Source organism: Marmota flaviventris, chromosome 6 (assembly GCF_047511675.1).
Source record: "Marmota flaviventris isolate mMarFla1 chromosome 6, mMarFla1.hap1, whole genome shotgun sequence".
NCBI classification, from domain to species: domain Eukaryota; kingdom Metazoa; phylum Chordata; class Mammalia; order Rodentia; family Sciuridae; genus Marmota; species Marmota flaviventris.
Genome location: NC_092503.1, coordinates 16,601,628 through 16,621,903, shown reverse-complemented (window position 1 = coordinate 16,621,903; position 20,276 = coordinate 16,601,628). Strand labels below are relative to the sequence as shown.

General features: G+C 37.9%; 1 protein-coding gene and 1 non-coding gene across 2 annotated transcripts; both read left to right on the top strand.

The window, feature by feature from the left end:
• Positions 1–4,944: 4,944 nt before the first annotated feature.
• Positions 4,945–19,751, top strand: Ginm1 (glycosylated integral membrane protein 1). The gene is made up of 8 exons (XM_027939535.2): positions 4,945–5,114; positions 11,168–11,227; positions 11,767–11,863; positions 14,422–14,573; positions 15,230–15,386; positions 16,070–16,203; positions 17,533–17,696; positions 18,909–19,751. The coding sequence occupies exons 1-8, from the start codon at positions 4,992–4,994 to the stop codon at positions 19,018–19,020; spliced, it is 999 nt and encodes a 332-aa protein (XP_027795336.1). The 5' UTR covers positions 4,945–4,991; the 3' UTR covers positions 19,021–19,751.
• Trnaa-ugc (transfer RNA alanine (anticodon UGC)) lies at positions 15,549–15,620 on the top strand. The gene has a single exon. It is a non-coding gene; the product is annotated as a tRNA-Ala (tRNA).
• Positions 19,752–20,276: the final 525 nt, after the last annotated feature.

The following is a 20,276-nucleotide window of genomic DNA, read 5'->3' as shown; positions in this document are numbered from 1 at the left end:
CGGGCGGGGCGGAGGATTGACAAGCGCGGCCCGACGTTTTCTACGCCACGCGTCGCCCTGGGCGCGACGCGTGCTTGCGTCATCTCCCGGCGCCACCGCCCTCTTTCGGACTGCTTTTTCTTTTGGCTTGGTCAGCGCTCCACCAACCTCGCAGGAGTTTCTCTGTCGCGGCACGTGCACGTTTGAAAGTCCGGGTTGGCCCTTGCTGACCCGTATGCGAGCCTATCTCTCAGAGGATAACGCTATAAGATTTTTGTGCCCCTTTTTGTGCCCATCTTCAGAATAGGAAGGTTCTCCTGGCGGCGTGGTTGTCCCCGACCTTCTTTTCGACTCTCTTCTCATAGCTCTACATTGAGAATTCCAGGCCCGAAGCTCACCGTTTGTTACTGGGAAAGGTGATTAACAAGGAGTTTGTTTTTCCTGCGAGTACTGTCTAGCGACTAACCCTGGTAGTAGCCACACATGGCGAGTATAAAGTATAACTTCGTTAGGTTTTGGAATAAGTATAATAAGTATAACTTCCTGTGTTCGACAAGCTAAAAAGTAACAGGCGTTACCCCCAAATCTCTACTGGTATGATGAATACTCTAGAAGACTTAAAATTAGTTTTGACTTCTCTTTGGGGTTTTGGGCCCTCCAATAACAGTTTTCTGTGCAAACTTTACTCTCCACTCTCGTGGTCTACAGACTTGCTCTCTTGTATGCATCCTTGCTCTCACTTTATACGTATCAATGTAAATCTGGGATGTGTGCTATGGCTGAGCATGGGCAATTCCAAGGAGGCAAAGAAAGACACGGGTTTTTGAAGGTAAAATGAAGGTTACGTAAATTGTTTTGAAATTATTCTATTCTAGAAAGACGAAACAAGGTGGTATCCGCCAAGGTAGACATTCTGGCAGAAATATTCTTTGTGGGGCTGGGGATATAGCTGTCTTGGTGTAGAGTGCTTGGCTCACATGAGCAGGCCCCGGGTTCAACCCCCAGCACCACACAAACACACACACACACACACAAACTCACTTTTTTATGAAAGGTGTGCGGGTTAAGATCCTTGTAGATTTTCAACACAGGCATATGTTCCTGAGAGCCCTTCCTTTATGGTCTCATGACATCGTTTGGAATAAATATAACTTCATCTTGATTCTAGCAGCTTTCACACCTAGAACCTCCAGTAACTTCTTATCTGACACTAAGCCAAAGTTTTTACAATAGTTTACAGGCCTTACATGAACTCCTTCTACTCCATCTTCCTGTCTTCTTTCTTATTCCCCTGAAACTACACTAGCCTTTTTGCTGTTCCCTGAACACTGGGGACAAATACCTGCATCAGGGCCTTTTCACTAGCTGAACTTTCTAGTTGGAGTTTTCATCATCTCGTATGGTATTTAGGAATTTGTTTATCGTTGTTACAGTGTATATTCCAGAAATATAATAAACTTTGTTGCTTAATTCCTAGTGCCTACAGATTTTCCATGGGGAGTTTTAATTGGTAGATTTAAAACAAGCAGGCATGAGTTCCAGTAGGTCACACTATGGCTGAGAGTTGGTCACTATGGCTTATCTACCCAGTATCTGTCTGGTATGGAGGTTAGTAGGGCCACTTGAGCAGGCTGCATCCAGCTGCCCCCTGTAGAGATGCTGAAGAGGGGCAGTTGTGTTAGACAGGTATCTGGATCATCCATACTGAAGAACTGGGTGGAGGTATAGAACTGGAAACCATGTAAAGGGTGACTGAACTCTGCTTCTGGTTTGAGAAAGTCCACCTTATATTCAGAATGGATGCCAAGGCCATGTAAAATTATTTACCTATGCATCTGGGTTACTATGACTCAAAATTATTTATACCTCCACCATTTAATTGTTGTTAACATTTGTCATAGATGACTTTCCCTTTTCTTTATTTTTTTAATATGACAAATTTTTTTCATCTTTTTAATGGTACTAGGGATTAAACCCAGGGGCACTTTACTACTGAGCCACATTTCCAGCCCTTTTTTGTTTTTTGTTTTTTTCATTTTGAGACAGTCTCACTAAGTTACTGAAAGCCTTGCTAAGTTTCTGAGGCTGGCCTAGAACTTGCAATTCTCCTCCTCAGCCTCCCAACTGCTGGGATTACAAGCATATGCCACCATACCCAGTCCTGACAAGATCTCTAACTAGGATACTCTTTCTTTTTAGAGCTGGGGATTGAATCCAGGGCACTTCACATGCTAGACAATAACTCTACCACACCCTTTCCCTGAAGGATACTTAGAGTACTAATCAAGCAAAATTTACAGTACACTTTTTAACATCCTTGGGAATGGCTCTCTTTGCACACCCTCAGGTTGTTGATACCAGTTAGCTGGGGTAGCAGACAGTAGGAGATGCATCTTGGATGTGATACTTCTCTGTTTTTGTGGTAGTAAGAAGTAAATATCTACCACACTCTCCTGTTTCTCCATTTCTCCCAACCCAGTTCGTGCCAAATTTTCCAAATCAGTGAAGGAACATTTTATTGCTGTGTGTACCTGTGGAGGGGGTTGCTGGGGATTGCATCTAGGGCTTCATACATGTCAGGCAAGCACTCTACTAAATTATGATGTTTAACTTTTAATATAAACCAGTATAATATGTTGGTTCACAATGCCAGGGCTAAAATTCATGGCCCCATCACCATTCTTTAATTTGGGGCAAAACATTTAATCTCTATAAATTTTTTTTTTTAAATAATTTTTTTTTAGTTGTAAGTGGACACAATAGCTTTATTTTATTTACTTTTATGTGGTGCTGAGTATCAAATCTAGTGCATCACACATGCTAGGCAAGCACTCTACCACTTAGCTACAACTCCAGCCCCTATAAATATGTTTTATATATAAAAAATGGAATCATAATTCATCACAATAAATGCTGGCTGTCACAATGATATTTCTGAATTGTTTTTCATATAAGAAGCATCATCCATCATGATGGGTCTAATAAAATTCACTTCTAAATTAATGGATGAGAAGTACACTGTAAAAGCAGTTTTTTAATATCTTAGAAAATATAAGATAAAATTTGTCAATGATTTTTAAGAGATGTGAAAAAGCATATCCTTGTTTCTTGCTCTCCTTATTATCCTCTCCTGGAGGTCTTCAGGAAGTTCAAAAATATACAGTTGAGTAAATATGGAAAAGAGGAGTGGAAATGTGTTTTAACATCAGTGCAGTTCTATCCCAGAAATTGAAACCAGATACAAAGTGTCCCAGTCTTCCCTTTGGTATCCAGCCTGCTTTTTTTTTTTTTAATTTTTTTATAGTTATAGATGGACAGCATGCTTTTATTTTATTTGTTTATTTTTATGTGGTGCTGAGGATCGAACCCAGTGCCTCACAAGTATAAGGCAAGCACTCTACCGCTGAGCCAAGCCCCAGCCCCCAGCCTGCTTTGAATTGCAGAAAAGCTGAATTCAAATTTCAAATATGGGAATGATGAAAATAACAAATCATTGGCTGAAGAAGGAAATAAATCATAGTTTGGGGTCCAAGGGTATTATCTGATGAAGGAATGAAGGGATTTTTTTTTGTGTGTGTGTGTGATGCTGGCCCAGGGCCTTGTGTATGTGAGGCAAGCACTCTACCAACTGACCTATATCCCCAGCCCCTGAAGATTTATTTTTAATACAACTTACATGCTGTTAGAAATTTTTAGACTATTTACTGTTACTTGAAAGATTATCTTCACTAAGTGGAAAGCACTTCGTGTGTACTGAACTACAGTGGATTCCTGTGTTAGGTGAAACTCCTTTTCATTGCTTTAATGATCAAGGAAGTCAAGTTGACATGTGCGGACACAAAAGATCAAAACACACACTATGCTGGTCTGGTTGCTCAAGACTGTAATCCCAGCAATTCCAGTGCTCTGGAGGCTGAGACAGGAGAATTACAAGTTCAAAGCCAGCTTCAGCAAAAGCCAGGCACTAAGCAACTCAGTAAGACCCTTTCTCTAAATAAAATATAAAATCAGGCCGGGGATATGGCTCAGTGGTTGAGTGCCCCTGAGTTCAATCCCCAGTATCCCCCCCAAACAACAACAACAACAAAAACCCACTGTAATTTAAGCAATGGCTGAGTTGGTTTACAGATTAATAAAAAAGTCAGGTATGCCAAGCTGAGTCTGATGACATTCTAATGGATAACAAGTGAGTGAAACTTTGTAACAAGATTTGCTTAAAGTTTTGTTATAACATCATAGTTGTGATGTATTTCTTTTCATATTATGGGACATTTTAACATGAAATCCCATGATGCTTGTGCATGCATATAGCAAAAAAGTAGAACCATTCATACAAAATAGTAAAATTGTTTATTGTCAAATAATACTGTAAACTATTTAGCCATTATTTAGCCAACAGGCCTCAACTGAGGGTCTTCTTCAACTAGCTTTGTACTTTGGTTACTGTCTTCCTGGAATTCGCACCTAGCTCAGAAACTTGGGAGCCCAGAGAGACCCCAGTACTTTCAAAAACTGCCCCGGAGATTCCCACATGCAGCCAAGGATGGGAACTACCCATTTAACAAAAATTTCCCTTTTAAATGTGAAACTTTTTACTTTTGATGCATAAGTGTCCTGAAGTGTTATCATTGTTTTCATTTTGCAGATGCATGTGCATATGTATATAAAGTACATAAACAATTTTACTATTTTGTATGAATGGTTCATACAAAATAGTAAAATTGTTTATTGTCAATTAAAAAGTAATGGCAACGAAAGTGCTTGCACTTATTTAGGTTGGAACCCCTATTCAAAGCTCAGCCGCGGTGAAATAACCGGGTCTTCCCCAAACTTGACTTGATCCCTTGGTGGAGCTGCAGCGCGCGTGCACAGTTTGATCCTCCGCGCGGGCAGGGTAGTGGCAGCTCCCAGCGCGTGCGCAGTCGCCTGGGGGGCAGGCCTGCCCCGCCCCTCTGACCCCGCCCCCGGAAGGTCTACGGCGCCCTCCCAGCCCGAATCCCGGGTTGTGCAAGATGGATGGTGCTCCCCCTGCACGGCTCGCCCTCCGACTGCTGCTCCTCCTGGCGTTGCCTGCCTTCGGGTGGCTGACGACGAATGCCCGGGAGCCTCCGCCGGAGCTGTCCGGAGCCCCACGGGTAGGACACGGCGGGTGCGGCTGTCCGTTCTTCGAGTCAGACCTGCGGGGAGGCCAGGTCGCTCCAGCGACTCCCCTCACCTCGCGCCGGGGAGCTGGGGCTGTGGTTCGACCCAAAAGGAAGGGTGAGGGGAAGCACCGTGGGAAATGGAATGGTGGGGAGCCGGAGGCGAGAGAGAGAGAGAGAGAAGGAACCAATTGGGACACCTTAATGTGTGGCCGAGTCTCGGGCCGCAAAGCTTCGAGATTCTTAGAGCAGTCCAAACAGTTGCTCCTCCTGCTGGAGCTTTTCTGTCTAAAGTGCGCGATCACCCTTGACCTCAGGGTTTTGTTGTGGCGCCTTCCTGGGCTAGAGCAGTCCTAGCCCGGCAGTGTTTGTGTTCGGGAAATGTGAAAGTTACCCGCTTAGTGTATTTCTTAGTGTATTTCCTCGGCTGGCGGTGGGGAAGGAGTTCCTTCCCAGGCTGAGGGGTTAGAGAAAAGGAGAGGCTGAAGACCTGACTCCTCGTTTTGTCCGATGTGTTAATAGTGCTCCTTCAGGTGTGGCCGGGGGCGGGGCCCACTGTGTGTTAGGAGACCCTGAACCCGTGAGAACCTTTGCATCATTGTATTACAAAGCAGCCGTGATATTGGCCTTTTTTCAGTTGTATAGTCAGGAAAAGTTTGAAGATTTTAAAATACAATTTTTCCCAGAAAGAAAAGAAACTAGGGAAGTACATCTTACTCAAGTCTGGACTTGAGTAAAATAAATACAGAGGTGACTGACAAAATGTCACTTAAAAACAACAACAACAAACTTTTATGTCCCTGGTACAAAAATGACGAGGATGTCTGTTTTAGTTCTGCTGGCACATTCCAGAGAGCCACAACATTGAGAGCTCATAAGGACCACTTTTATGTGAAATTATTTGTGTGTTACAGTTGCATATAATTAAAAATAGAAATGCCATGGACAAGCACCAAGAAACCAAAAAAAAATGAAATAATTTTAAAGTTAGGGAGATAATGACTTTGTTTCTCCCTTTTTCATCTATAAAGATGTATCGTTGTTATTTATCAACCCAAAACACATTTGGGTCTGTCTGAAAATCTGAGAAAAAAAGAGTTTAGCTGAAAGGTTAAGTACACTGCACTGTGGCTTGGGTGTTAGTGATTTCACCATTTCAGTTCTCCCTTCTTAGATTTTCATTCCACTTTTGGAAAGTTCAAATCTAAACTCGGAATTTCATAAACTAAATTAATGCAGAATAGCTAGAAAGACAGTCTCATTAGTTGGGATAGAAACATGAGATGCTGAAATCGATTCATCCAAGTTCTTTTTCAAAGTTGAAAATTTTCGCTGGGTGTAGTGGCGCACACCTGTAATCCCAGGGGCTCTTTAGGCTGAGGCAGGAGGAACATCAGTTCAAAGCCAGCCTCAGCAAAAGCCAGGTGCTAAGCAACTCAGTGAGACCCTGTCTCTAAATAAAATACAAAAAAGGGCTGGAGATGTGGTTCAGTGATCAAATGCCCCTGAGTTCAGTCTCTGGTACCAAAACAAAAAAGAAAGAAAGAAAAAGAAAAAAATGTACAGAAAACTTGAAAGAATTTTACAGTGGTCCTCCATGTCAGATAAGTGCTCTTCAGTAGAACTTTGTGCAGTGATTGTTAATTTTCCCACCATTGTAGTAGCTATAGTTGTGGTCACTGAGCACTTGAAATGTGGCCAATGTAAATGAAGGACTGGCTTTTAAATTTTTTATTTAATTTTAAGTAATTTATGTAGCCATGTGCCATTAGAGGGTGCCAGATTTTACTTATAGACTACTAATATTAACATTTTTCTGAACTTACTTTGTTACATACTTGTTCATCTGTCCATCCTTATATCCAGCCTGATATAAATTTAAGACAACTGGTTGAAGTCAAGAAAATTTTTCCTGTCTTCCTGCAAGGACTCACATTTACTGTATTCTAAGCATTTTCACTTTCATGTGTATGCATTTGTCAGACTGCAAAATATTTAAAGCTTTTGTAGTACATTCTTTTTTTTTTTCCTTTTTCTTTTTTGGTACTAAGAATTGAACCCAGGGGAGCTTACCCACTGAGTCACATTCTCAGCTCTTTTTTATTTTTAGAGACAGGATCTTGCCAAATTGCTTAAGGCTTTGCTAAATTGTTGAGGTTGGCTTTGAACCTGAGAGCCTCCTGCCTCAGCCTCCCAAATTGCTGGGATTACAGGCAAATCCACTGTGCCTGGCTGTAGTACATTCTTCTAATGTTAACTTGGTTTCCAGAGATTTTTAGATAATAATATATTTTGAATGGGTACTTGTTTTATATATTTCTCCCAGACTTAATTTAAACCAACAGTTGATTCTCTTTTTCTTTAGGAAGCCAGTTGTGTCCCAGATAGGCAGACAGTGAGTAAAGATCTGAAAATGGGTGGGGAGAAACTTCAGTTTTGACATCTACTTTCTAGGCATACACAACCATGGCTTACAAGTCTGAACTTCCAGTTCAATCAGAGGTTTTTAGAACAAGAAATGTGAGTTTTGAACTTAGTTTTAGGAGGCAGTAAAGAATGAAATTCCCTTCTGCACTGAAGTCATTGAGAAGGATCTAAAAGAATTTATTTTATTTTATTGGTGCTGGGGATTAAACCCAGGGCCTTGCACATGCTAAGTGTGCACTTTACTACTTAGCTACACTCCCAGTACCCCAAAAGAATTAATTAAACTTGAGTCTCTGGAAAATACAGTGTGTTTGGTCTATTAATTGTCTTTTATAAACCCTGTATTTTACTAAGCAAGCAGTAGGTTTATGTTCAGTAAATGACTAACAATGTTGTAGTATAGATTTGCTGCTGAAAGGCAGAAGCTGAAAATGGTTTCTATTTTGTTCTGTTATTGGAGATTCTCTCTAGGCAGTTAGAAACAGCTTTTGTAGTTTGGTAAGAGGAACTTTTAATTGGACTTTGGATTAAAAAAACAATGTAGAAGATGCTGTCCTTTCTCCATTGCATGCTTTTAGCACCTTTGTCTAATATAAGGTAGTTGTAATTTTGTTGATTGGTCTCTGTGTCCTCTATTCTGTACCATTGGTCTACCTGCCTATTTTGGTACCAGTACCATGCTGTTTTTGTTACTATTGCTCAATAGTATAGTTTGAAATCTGGTATCGCTATACCACCTGTTTCACTCTTCCTGCTTAGAATTACTTTAGCTATTCTGGGTCTTTTATTTCTCCAGATGAATTTCATGATTGCTTTTTCTATTTCTTCGAGGAATGCCATTGGGATTTTGATTGGCATTGCATTAAACCTATAGAGTACTTTTGGTAGTATGGCCATTTTAATGATATTAATTCTGCCTAACCATGAGCAAGGTATATCTTTCCATCTTCTAAGATCTTCTTCTATTTCCCTCTTTAGTGTTCCGTAGTTTTCATTGAAAAGGTCTTTCACCTCTTTTGTTAGGTTGATTCCCAAATATTTTATTTTTTTTTTTTTGAGGATATTGTGACACAATGGAATATTACTCAGCATTAAAAAATAACAAAATCATGGCATTTGCAGGGAAATGGATGGCACTAAAGCAAATTATGCTAAGTGAAGTCAGCCAATCCCTAAAAAACAAATGCCGAATGTCTTCTCTGATATAAGGGAGGTGACTCAAAACAGAGTAGGAAGGAAGAGCATGAGAAGAAAATTACCATGAAACAAGGAAAAGAGGAGGAAGGGAAAGGGAGGGAGAAGGGAGTTGCATGGAAGATGGAAGGAAACCCTCATGGGTTCACAAAATACATATATGACGGTGTGAGAGGGAAGGGAAGAAAAAAAAGAGAGAGAGGTAAGTGTCAGAGTAGAATGGGTAGAGAATAGTGATGGGAGGGGAGGGGAGGGGAGGGGGGATAGGGAGGGCAGCAGAATACAACTGACACTAGGATTGCTATATGTATACACATGGATGTATAACCAATGTTATCCTGCAATCTGTATACGTGGAAAAATGAGAATTCATACCCTATTTGAATCAAATATGATATGTCAAGATCATTGTATTGTCTTGAGCAACTTTAAAAAAAAAACAAAAAACAATGTACCCACCAACTGGATGGCTTATTGAGTGATATGTTTTAGAGTTTTCATTGATTCTAACTGAAGCTTACTCTAGATCAAGGTGGACTAGGAAGAACCAAACTGGTTCTGAGGAATTACTGGTTGCAGAGCTTCCTTGGTTCCTAGAGTAGTTGGGAAGTGCACCAAAGTGGGCTTAAACATATGATTGGGCCTTATGTGGTATGAATCCTTCTCCACAAATTGTCCCTGGAGTCAGCCAACCTCATGAAATCATGTCAGTCTTATTCTCTCTTCTGTTGGAAATTGTAGCTATGTCACATGGGAATATGTTTTGAGAAATGTAACCTTAGATGATTTTGATGTTGTATGAGTGGTATAGAACATACTTACACAAGGACAGCTATGCCATCAATAGATGATACATTTGTATGGGGCCACTGTCATATGTAGTCTCTTGTTTGCTGAAACATTATGTGGAACATGACTGTGTATAAATATAAGGTATTAGGGATACTCGCAAACCAAGAAATACTTGTTTTTTATGTTTATGAGTAAATTTTCTATTTTTAAATTAAGAATACAACCCAAGGATAACCATATTTGAGAGGAATGTATTGTTTTGTTCTATGATAACAATGTCTTGTGTGAAAACTTAGGAAATAAAGCACAGATTGTAGTTCCGGTGGTCAGTGATAGTACTTTGTGAAATAGTGCTTCTTTTCTACAGAAAGCATGCCATCAGTAAACTTAATATTTGGGTAGAATGCTTTTGATCATACCTTAATATAGGCAATAAAATGTACACTGTATATACTTGTCCAAGAGTCACACTCAAGAATGGCCAGAGCACCTTCGTTTGTAAAATCAAAATTAAGTTGAAAACAACACAAGTGTCCATGAATAGTGGAATAATTAAATAATTTGTTAATCCTACAGTGGGAATGGTGCATAAAGTAGTGTAATTAGTGACTATAGCTGTGTGCGTCAACAATTTTTGTGTGTGTGTGGTACTGGGGATTTGACCCAAGAGCACTCTGCCACTGAACTACAGCCTAGCCCCCTTTTTAAAAATTTTTATTTTGACAAAGAGTTTTGCCAAGTGGCCCATTCTGCTCTCAAACTTGTGATCTTCCTGTCTTAGCCTGAAGATTACAGGTGTGCATCACTGCACATAGCATGCATCAACAATTTTAAATAGAAGAAACAAATTTTGGAAGAATACATAAAATATTCCATTTATATAAAGCTTAGAAACAGATGAAACTAGGTAATATGTTATTAGAGATATACAGATAGTAAAACTATGATGAAGCTGGGGATTGAACCAAGAGGCATTCTACCAAAACTATGATGAAGCAGGAATTAATTAACCTGGAAATAGTGCTCCATTATAGATAATTATAATGCATCAATAAAAATGTGGAGGGAATAAAAGAGATTCCCTCTGAGGAGAGGAGGGGGCTTTGACAGCTTCATGCAGGGACTTCTAAAGCATGAGTAATATTCTAGATTTTAACCTAGGTAGTAGTTACATGGGGACTAATCTTTTTAAACTCTACATGACATTTATATTCTCATGTATGTAATATATTTCACAATGGAAAAAGCATATAGATTATTTCAAAATTGGAATTGTAATCAAGTCATAAAAAGTCTATAATAAAATATAATTTTTTTGTTCTTTTGAGGTTATTTATTTATTTATTTATTTATTTCCAGTACTGGGGATTGAACCCAGAGGCATTCTACCACTGAAATACATCTTCAGATCCTTATTTTTTTTTTATTTTGAGACAGGGTCTCACTAAGCTACTGTGGCTGGCCTTGAACTTGTGGTCCTCCTGCCTCAGACTCCCAAATTACTGGGACTACCAATGTATTTCACTGTACCCAGCAATGGTTTTTTAAAATATTCTTTTCATGCTCTTATAAGGGATGATACAATAAAAATAATTTGTGAAATGAATACCTGTCTATTTATATTTGTTTTGCAGGATGGCATCAAAATTAATGTAACTACCCTGAAAGATGATGGGGAGGTATCTAAAGAACAGGTTTGTTTCTTTTTCATTATGTTTTTAATATATAATTTAGCCAAATGAAATGCAGTGGATTTTACTTTTATTCTATTTGTTCATTTTCTGTTGCTATAACAAAATACCTGAGCTAGGCTACTTTATAAAGAAAGAGGTCTATTTAGCAGTTTAATTAACAGTTAGGGAAATTCAAGGGCTTATTGCTGGAGTCAGCTTGGAACACCTTGTGGCAGATGGTACCATAGTGGCAAGAGCACATGTGGGAGTGAAAGATCACATTGCCAGATAGGAAGCCAAAGAGAGTCTGGAGTCTCACAGTTCCTTCTGAGGACATGCTTTCAGCAACTTATGGACTTCCAAGTTGACCCATATCTTAAAAGTCTTGCCACCTCAACACCACAACACTGACCAACCCTCTAACACATGATTTCTTAGGACAAACAACATGTAAACCATAGCACCTCTACATGTAATTTAGTTAGACAATGTATTTTTGACATGAAGAGTTTGTAATTTATAAACCACTGGAATTAATGTATATGCTGCTTTATTTTAAGGTTGTTCTTAACATAACCTATGAGAGTGGACAGGTATATGTAAATGACTTACCTGTAAATAGTGGTGTAACCCGAATAAGCTGTCAGACTTTGATAGGTGAGTACTACTAAATCATTTCCAAAGTATTCTGTTTTTAATAATACTAAATAATAAGATTCTTGGATGTTATACATGTCCATTTTAAAGCAATAATACACATCATTTCTCTAATATACAATACCAATGTGCTTAAAACTGTGTGCTTTATATTGGTTACTGATGGGATGTCGACCATTTTCTTTCATGAGATTGGCATTGATGGGACTGCATTTCTGGGAGGGTCATCAGTATAAGCATGCATATACTGAGGTAGGATAGCAAAAGCTGAAATCTTGGAGAATCACTTTCCACGATTGGAGAAAATGAACTGTTGATATAATTGTCAGTTTCTTCTACCCTTATGTCAGTAGAACATTTTTCTTTTTAACCTTTTAAATTTTTTAATTGTTTAAAGATAAGCAAATATATTACATTGGAATAGACCATATTATTCAAATGAAAAAAGGAATGTAAATTATCTCTTGTGCTGTGCTGTTTGTCAGAAACAAGTGACTAATCCTATCCCTTACCCAGAGAGAGGGAGTCATGCAAAGGCAAGCATCTTTGAGGGCCATTTTTGAAAGTTGGCTGCCACAGTGAGGAAGTCAGAATGTGAAGGGCTTCTGTTTTTAATTTAGTTTTAATTTATAGTAGGGGTATCAGATTTGGGGGCTGAAGAGTATCCATTGTGATGTTTTTGTATGACTGCATTTTCTGACTCCCTCTTGTGCCTTAGGCTTTGGGCATACAGAAATGCTAACAAGGCTGTAAGGGCAATCAGTGAGTTAACAGTTAGAAACACTGACATGGAAACAGGTGTGGTGATACACACCGGTAGTCCCAGCATTTGAGAGGCTGAGGTGGGAGAATTACTTGAGCCTAGGAGTTCAAAGCCAGCCTAGGCAGCATAGTGATACCCTGTCTCAAGAGAAAAATGAAGGGCTGGGAATGTGGCTCAAGTGGTAGCGCACTCGCCTGGCATGCATGCGGCCCGGGTTCGATCCTCAGCACCACATACAAACAAAGATGTTGTGTCTGCCGAAAACTAAAAAAAAAAATAATAAATATTAAAATTCTCAAAAAAAAAAAAATGAAGCTGGGTGCTGTGGCACATGCCTGTAATCCCAGTGGCTTGGGAGGCTGAGTCAGCAGGAGGATCATGAATTCAAATCCAGCCTCGGCAAAAGCAAGGCGCTAAGCAATCCAGTGAGACCCTATCTCTAAATTAAATTCAAAATAGGGCTGGGGATGTGGCTCAGTGGTTGAGGGCCCCTGAATTCAATCCCCAGTACCAAAAAAAAAAAAAAAAAAAAGGAAAGAAAAGAAATGTAAGGGACTAGGCCTGTATAGTTCAGTGGTAGAACACAGGACTAGTACGTAAAAGGCCCTGGGTTTGACCTCAGAACCTCAAAACAAAGCAAAAAACAAAACAGAAACAAAAGTGCACTGAGATGAATCATGAAAAGGGGGCATTTTACAGTTACAAGTGTCCAAGGATATTGCGAGTGGGGATTAGGAAGGCTAGAGAGGGAGCCCAGCCCCAAATAGAAGCCTGAAGGAAGACCAGTCAGAGAAGTACCAGAAAATTCATGGGGATGCCATTGACAGTGTTTGAGCAAGGAATATAATTAAAACTGTTATAGTAAGGTAAATCAGGCAATGTTGCATGAATGGTTTAGAGGGGGAGAGACTATAGGGGAATAACTAGGTAGCCATTATGATTCTGGGTGGTTAGTGAATTAGATATAGGGATATTCTAGACAAAAGGAATACCTCTATAAAGGCAAGAAATCAGTTTAAACTGCTAGGTCTGCATTCAGATATCCATTAGGTTCCTGTTTGATAAATCCTGAGATTATTTGAAGGACAACAACTAAATGCTCCTTTTGTGGTGGTATCATTGGGTGTGTTGCTTTATCTTTTTCTATAGCACTTTCTAATTTAATAGAAGAGCCACTGGCTCCATAAATACCTGCAACTACTCTACCCCATTTCATTTGGGGTTGGGGTTGGGGGTAGGAGTATATTCCTACCTAAAGAGGAACATAGCTAGTACCTACCCTACCTGTCCTTTACTAGGCTTGTCCCATTCTTTTCCCCCTTCCTGCCCTCTCCAACAGTAACAAATCACTTATTGAGGAAAGAATTTGGGGGGCGGGGGGACTTATGTTGCGCCTCTTCTATCACTGGGTTTTGTGGATGAATGTATGTGCTTATTTTGCTAAACCATGGGATTGACTGTCTTGTGGCCTGCTTTGTCCATAGTTACACTCTTTTGGCTCCTCACTACCAACCTGTATAAAATGGATAGGAAAGATGTTGCTGGTGTAGCATTTCTTATAAAATTAAAAGACTGCCAAGCATCTCCCCTTTTCAAACAAGCATAAGCCCTTGTCAGGGTTGTCAAGTTGTCTTTGTTTTTATAAATCTGAAATAGTCTTAAGGTCAGGGATGAAGAAGCCAATGAAAATGGTTTTCAATGGTATTGTTTCGTGTAAATGTCATCAGAATAAACAAATTCAATAACAAATTTGGTGGCAATCTTTGCTCAAAGTTGTCACTACTTTTTTTTATAGTGAAGAATGAAAATCTGGAAAATTTGGAGGAAAAGGAATATTTTGGAATTGTCAGTGTAAGGATTTTAGTTCATGAGTGGCCTATGACATCGGGTTCCAGTTTGCAACTAATTGTCATTCAAGAAGAGGTAGTAGAGATTGATGGAAAACAAGTAAGATAGTATGCTTGTTAACTGGGAATTGTTAAGATTTCAATTTGTGCTAGGTATGCATGTGTTCAATTATTTCTTTCTAACTTGATAAGGAAGAAGCTACCCTAACATTGCCTGTATCTAATCAGTTAGCATTTTTATTATTTTAGCATTTTAAGTATATTAATTTTTTAAAATTTGCTTATTTGGGGCTGGGGTTGTGGCTCAGTGGTAGAGCACTTGCCTAGCATGTGTGAGGCGCACTGGGTTCAATTCTCAGCACCACATATAAATAAATTAATAAAGGTCCATGAACAGTTTTTTTTTTTTAAATTTGCTTATTTGTATGTCATATCACTTAATTGTTATAAATATCATTAAACAAAAAGTTAAGTGAAGAGATTGAATTTGGTTCATAGTTCAGCTACCATTTCCTTTTACTAAGTCTATGTATAAATTGAATGGAACTGGGATTGTGTGAATGCTAAAGCAGACAGGAATATGATTCAAATTGCAAATTAAATGCTCCAAAGTGGGAGTGGGAGGGTATAAGAAATAATTGTCTGAATAAGTCAAGTTTTTTAATTATAGAAATCAGGGAGGAAAATTGACTTTTTAAGTTCTCATGGTTCTAGGCCAGTATTTAAAATACAGGTACTTATTTTTTTCTTTCATAGGCTCAACAGAAGGAAGTTACCGAAATTGATATTTTAGTTAAGAACCAGGGAGTACTCAGACATTCAAACTACACCCTTCCTTTGGAAGAAAGCATGTTATACTCTATTTCCCGAGACAGTGACAATTTATTTACCCTTCCCAACCTCTCCAAAAAAGGTATTTAAAGGCCATAATTTAACATATTAAGGAAACTATTTCTTTAGTTAGTAGCTATATTATATACTCTTGAACTTTGGACTCTTTATATTACTTGTAAAAGCTGCCATATGTGTTTAATATGTTTGGAAATAAGCTTCTTTAAAAAAATCTTTAAGGGGCTGGGGTGTAGCCCAGTGGTAGAGCACTTGCCTTGCACGCATGAGGCCCTGGGTTTGATTCCCAGCACCACAGAAGTCTCATAACATGTATTAGTATGTATGTCCATTTAAGGACTTTAGGAATCTTATTTTGAGCCTTAGTAGAATGTGATCAGTGCTGCTGGTGTGGTGACAATTTTCAGTAATTGCCCATTCTTACTCTGGGTACTTATCAAAAATATAATATTGTAAATGTTCATTTAAAGGAAGAAGTATTCATTTTCCACTGTAGGCTATAGAATTATTAAATTTATACTTTGTATGTGACTAAATTATAACTTCTTCTAAGTGCCTAAGTGTTGCCCTTCTGGTGCTTAAATCGGGGAATAAAATGTTTTTATTTTTTTCTCCCATTGTAAAAGGTATGTACTTACTATCCTGAATGTGGCATAATACCTAAATGTTATTGGCATAATAATCTTATGACTTTTAGAAGAGACTCAAGTATGTTGCTAGCATTTTGGTAACTTTGTTCTTCCTCAGTGGAAAGTGTTAGTTCACTGCAGACCACCAGCCAGTATCTTCTCAGGAATGTGGAAACCACTATAGATGAAAATGCTTTACCTGGAAAATTACCTGAAACTCCTCTCAGAGCAGAGCCTCCATCCTCATATAAGGTAAATTGAGCCTTTGGTGTTACCAACCTTTATGGCTGTTGTGAAAAAAGTAGTAATATTTAAAATGAGGAAGAAACCATGAAGATCAGAACTATGGAACATTGTTAATAATGGACTTGGTGATATTTTTAGGTATTCCTATTTTATTCTTTAAGCTTCATTTAATACTAATGTAGTCATATCATGATTATTAAGGCACTGAATTTCATTTGGTTGAGAATTCCCAGTTCCAGAATTCTCATATTTCTATTTCTTTTTATTCTACAGCTATTACTTTATATACACACAGATACATTTGTGCCCCCAGGATCTTGTATGATGATTAAGCACAGGTGGTTAAAAGTATACTTTCTGGATTCAGGTTGCCTAGTTTGAAACCTGGCCTGCCATTTACTAGTTGTGTAGCAAATTCTTAACCTTTGTAACCTGTTTCATTATTTGTGCTTAATCTCTAAAGTAGTGTGAAGTATTTCATTAAGTTGTAAGGGTAAAATAAGATGGATATTATGTATAAATATTTATGTATTGGCACCTACTAAGTACTCATTATCCTGACATGTATACTGCTGACTAGGATACAGTTCAGAAATATGCAGGTATCTCTTCCTATTAGTTAGCCCCCTTGCCCCAAATAATTTCCATTTAAATGAGAAAAGTCTGTGGTTAGCCTACATAGAAGAGAAGAACAGAATTGCTTATTTGGAGTTGATGGAGAAATCTAGGTCACTTTGGCAGTTTGGTCTGTGATACCCTCACCCTATCTAACCCCAACCCCTGCAGCAGGTCAGCACCAGAACAGACTGTCTTCATATCTCATGCCATTAGTGCCCACTTTAGGTTCTTTTCTTGCTTGTCAAGAAATATTTTGTACACAATGAACCTCCCACCTGTTCTAAAAGCTATTAAGTTTGTCTTTCTCTTTCTTGTCTTCCAATTACTTGAAACAGTTCATTATATTACGTTTTTTTTTTTTGCATTTGATGTGTAGTTAAGACTACAGTATAAATAATCTTAAAGGATACTAACATTTCTGGCTCTATATTTCTGGAACATAATTTTTTAAGTTTGTAAATAACTTATTAAGGTACATTTTAGAATAAAATGCACCTGTTTAAAATATACCGTTAGTTTTTTGTTTTTTGTTTTTTTTTTTTTTTTTTTGTAGTGCTGGGGATTGAACACAGAGCCTCAAGTGTGTGAATAAGTACTCTACCATTGAACTATACCCTCAGCCCTAAAAATACATTTCGTTTTGACAGTCATGTAACCATTACCACAATCATTTTAAGTTTGTGGAACTTTTATATCTAATTAAAACTCATTTTCCAGGTAATGTGTCAGTGGATGGAAAAGTTCAGAAAAGATCTGTGTAAGTTCTGGAGCAGTGTTTTCCCAGTGTTCTTTATGTTTTTGAACGTCATGGTGGTTGGAATTCTAGGAGCAGCTGGGGTCATAACCATCTTAAAGGTGCTTTTCCCAGTTTCTAAATACAAGTAAGTATTTGTTTTTGAAACAGTATTTTTAGTTATTAAAATATGGGTTATATTTAGTTTAGAGAAGAAATATAAAAATAAGGAGGGAAAGAGAAGTGGGAGGGGGGAAGAATACTTTTTTCTAATTTCCAACTTTAGTAAAATTAAAATATCGTGATCAAAATACTTTGAGAAACTCAAATGTGAATAAGACAAGCTCTAAGAACTTGGTAGGGAGAGAAAGGAAACGTATGCTTATAATGGAGAAAGTGCAGTGTATAAGGTCAGAAATCAGCAAGAGGAATTCACTGTATATTTTCAATCCCAAAGTATCAGTTTAAAATGTAGTTAATTTCAGACTGGCAAGATACTAAAAGGTTGAGAGCTTTCCTCCTCAGTTTTCCCCCCCACTGTACTGGGGAGTGAATCCAGGACCTTGTACATGCTAAGCAAGTACTCTTATCACAGAGCTCCATCCCCACCCATTTTTAAAATTTTATTTTGGCATAGGGTCTTGCTAAGTGGCCCAGGATGGTCTAAAGCTTATGATCCTCCTGCTGTGCTTCCTGAGTTGCTGCCATGATAGCCTGTGTAATACCATGCCTAGTTACTGTGATCTTTTAATAAGATCTTTGCTAGTTGCTTAGGGCAACTTTTTCTTCTTTCATTGTTCTTTTTATGGGCCAGATGCAGAGGCCCATGGGGCATTTTACCAATAAGCTACATCCGGCCATTTTCATTTTTTATTTTAATACGCGTAGGGCCTCAGGGCTGGGGTTGTGGCTCAGAGGTAGAGTGCTTGCCTCGCACATGCGACAACCCTGGGTTTGATCCTCAGCACCACCTATAAATAAATAAACAAACAAACAAATAAATAAATGTATTGTGTCAACTAAAAAATATTTTTAAAAAATTAAAAAAAGACATGTAGGGCCTCTAAGTTGCTGAGGCTGGACTTGAACTTGTGATCCTCCTATCTTAGCCTCTGGGATTGCTGAGATTACAGGTGTGTACTGCCACACCCAATCCCTGTATTCCTTTCTATTACCTAAGTCAGTTTGGTAAAAATGAATTTTGGGCTTAAGAGTTTGTATAACAATTATAAAAATGTCAGAAGCAAAGCATTTAACCACAGGTAATTATAACCTTGAAGTAGCTAGCCTTATCTCACACAAACTATTGGTGGAGGAACTATTTTTATCTTTGATAATAATTAATCATCTTATATTTCAGAGCGATTCTTCAGATGGATAAAGTGAATGTTTTACCTGTGGCAACCATCAATTTATATCCAGATGGCTCTGAGAAAACAACAGAACACCTTGAAGATAAAACATGTATTTAAAATACCATCTCAAATCATGGACTCTGAATTACTATATTGTTTCCAAATTTGCCACTTCAATATAATTGTTTTTAAAAATCGTTAAGAATCAGTTTATGCATAGCAAAATTGCCAAACTCCTAAGACTGCCTTAAAATTGACCTTTATAAAGTTCACATTATTTATAAAAGGGCTTGCTGTTCAAATGAATTAAAGAAAATTTAAGCAAAGTGTATGAGAAGACATGTGAAGAGACTTTGAAATTACCAAAAAGAAAAAAAAAAGGTGAATCAATGCCATGTGCCAATTAAATTCAAGGTGCCTTTAATAAGGAAATTATATCCACTTAATTAATATATGACTTTATGAAAAGCACTTTATGAAATTCTAATTTAAAAGCTCAAGAACTTAACACTTATTTTTGTATTCAATACAATGTGTCTTTATATTGTTTGTGACTCAGTATAAAAATCACTGAAGTACATCATGATTTGATTATATCCTGTATCAAGACTACTTGCCTTGAATACACCAGGATTTAAAAGTAGTAGTGACATGTTCTCACTCTAAAATAAACTGTTTTTGAAGAAAAAAAAAAAGTGTAGCTCTTGGTTATAATTACATTAAAACTTTGCCCAGCTCAAAACTTTATGAAGGCATAGGTCTGATTTTTTTCCCCCCACTTACTTAAACTAGTTAAAAACAAGGCTCAGATCAGTTAATGAATCTATTAATATCATGAAATTAAAGTGTGCCCTTGTCTTGTGGTTGTAAATATAGTGCTAATGTTATTTACCCTACAGATATTTTATCTTAATTTTTCTAACCCATCACTCATATTGACTTTGTGTGTGAGAGAGAGAGAGATTGATTGATTGATTGATTCTGGGTCTGTGCAACTCATATTGACATATTTTAGCAATGTGACCTGAGTAGGTATAACTTGTCTTTACTCCATGTAATACTTGCTATTTTGTATCATTAAAAACATTTTTACTTTTTAGCTAGATGTGATGATACATGCCTAGCTACTGAGCTAATGCCCCTGCATGCCTAGTTTTTTTTTTTTTTTCTTTTTTTCTTTTTTTTGGTACCAGGGATTGAACCCAAGGGTGCTTAAACACTGAGCCACATTCCCAGCCCCTTTTTATTTTTTATTTTGAGACAGGATCTCACCAAGTTGCTAAGTTACAAGTGTGTGATACTGTGTTTGGCCACTACTACATTTTTTTATGTCCTTCTTTATTCCCTAAGTTGTTCAAAAGCACTAGTTCTTA

Bases quoted from the DNA above. Each gene is read 5' to 3' on its own strand.
- Ginm1 (XM_027939535.2), top strand. From the start codon at position 4,992: ATGGATGGTGCTCCCCCTGCACGGCTCGCCCTCCGACTGCTGCTCCTC. The intron at 5,115-11,167 runs GTAGGACACGGC...TTTGTTTTGCAG, and splicing joins AGCTGTCCGGAGCCCCACGG to GATGGCATCAAAATTAATGT. The intron at 15,387-16,069 runs GTATTTAAAGGC...GTTCTTCCTCAG, and splicing joins TCCCAACCTCTCCAAAAAAG to TGGAAAGTGTTAGTTCACTG.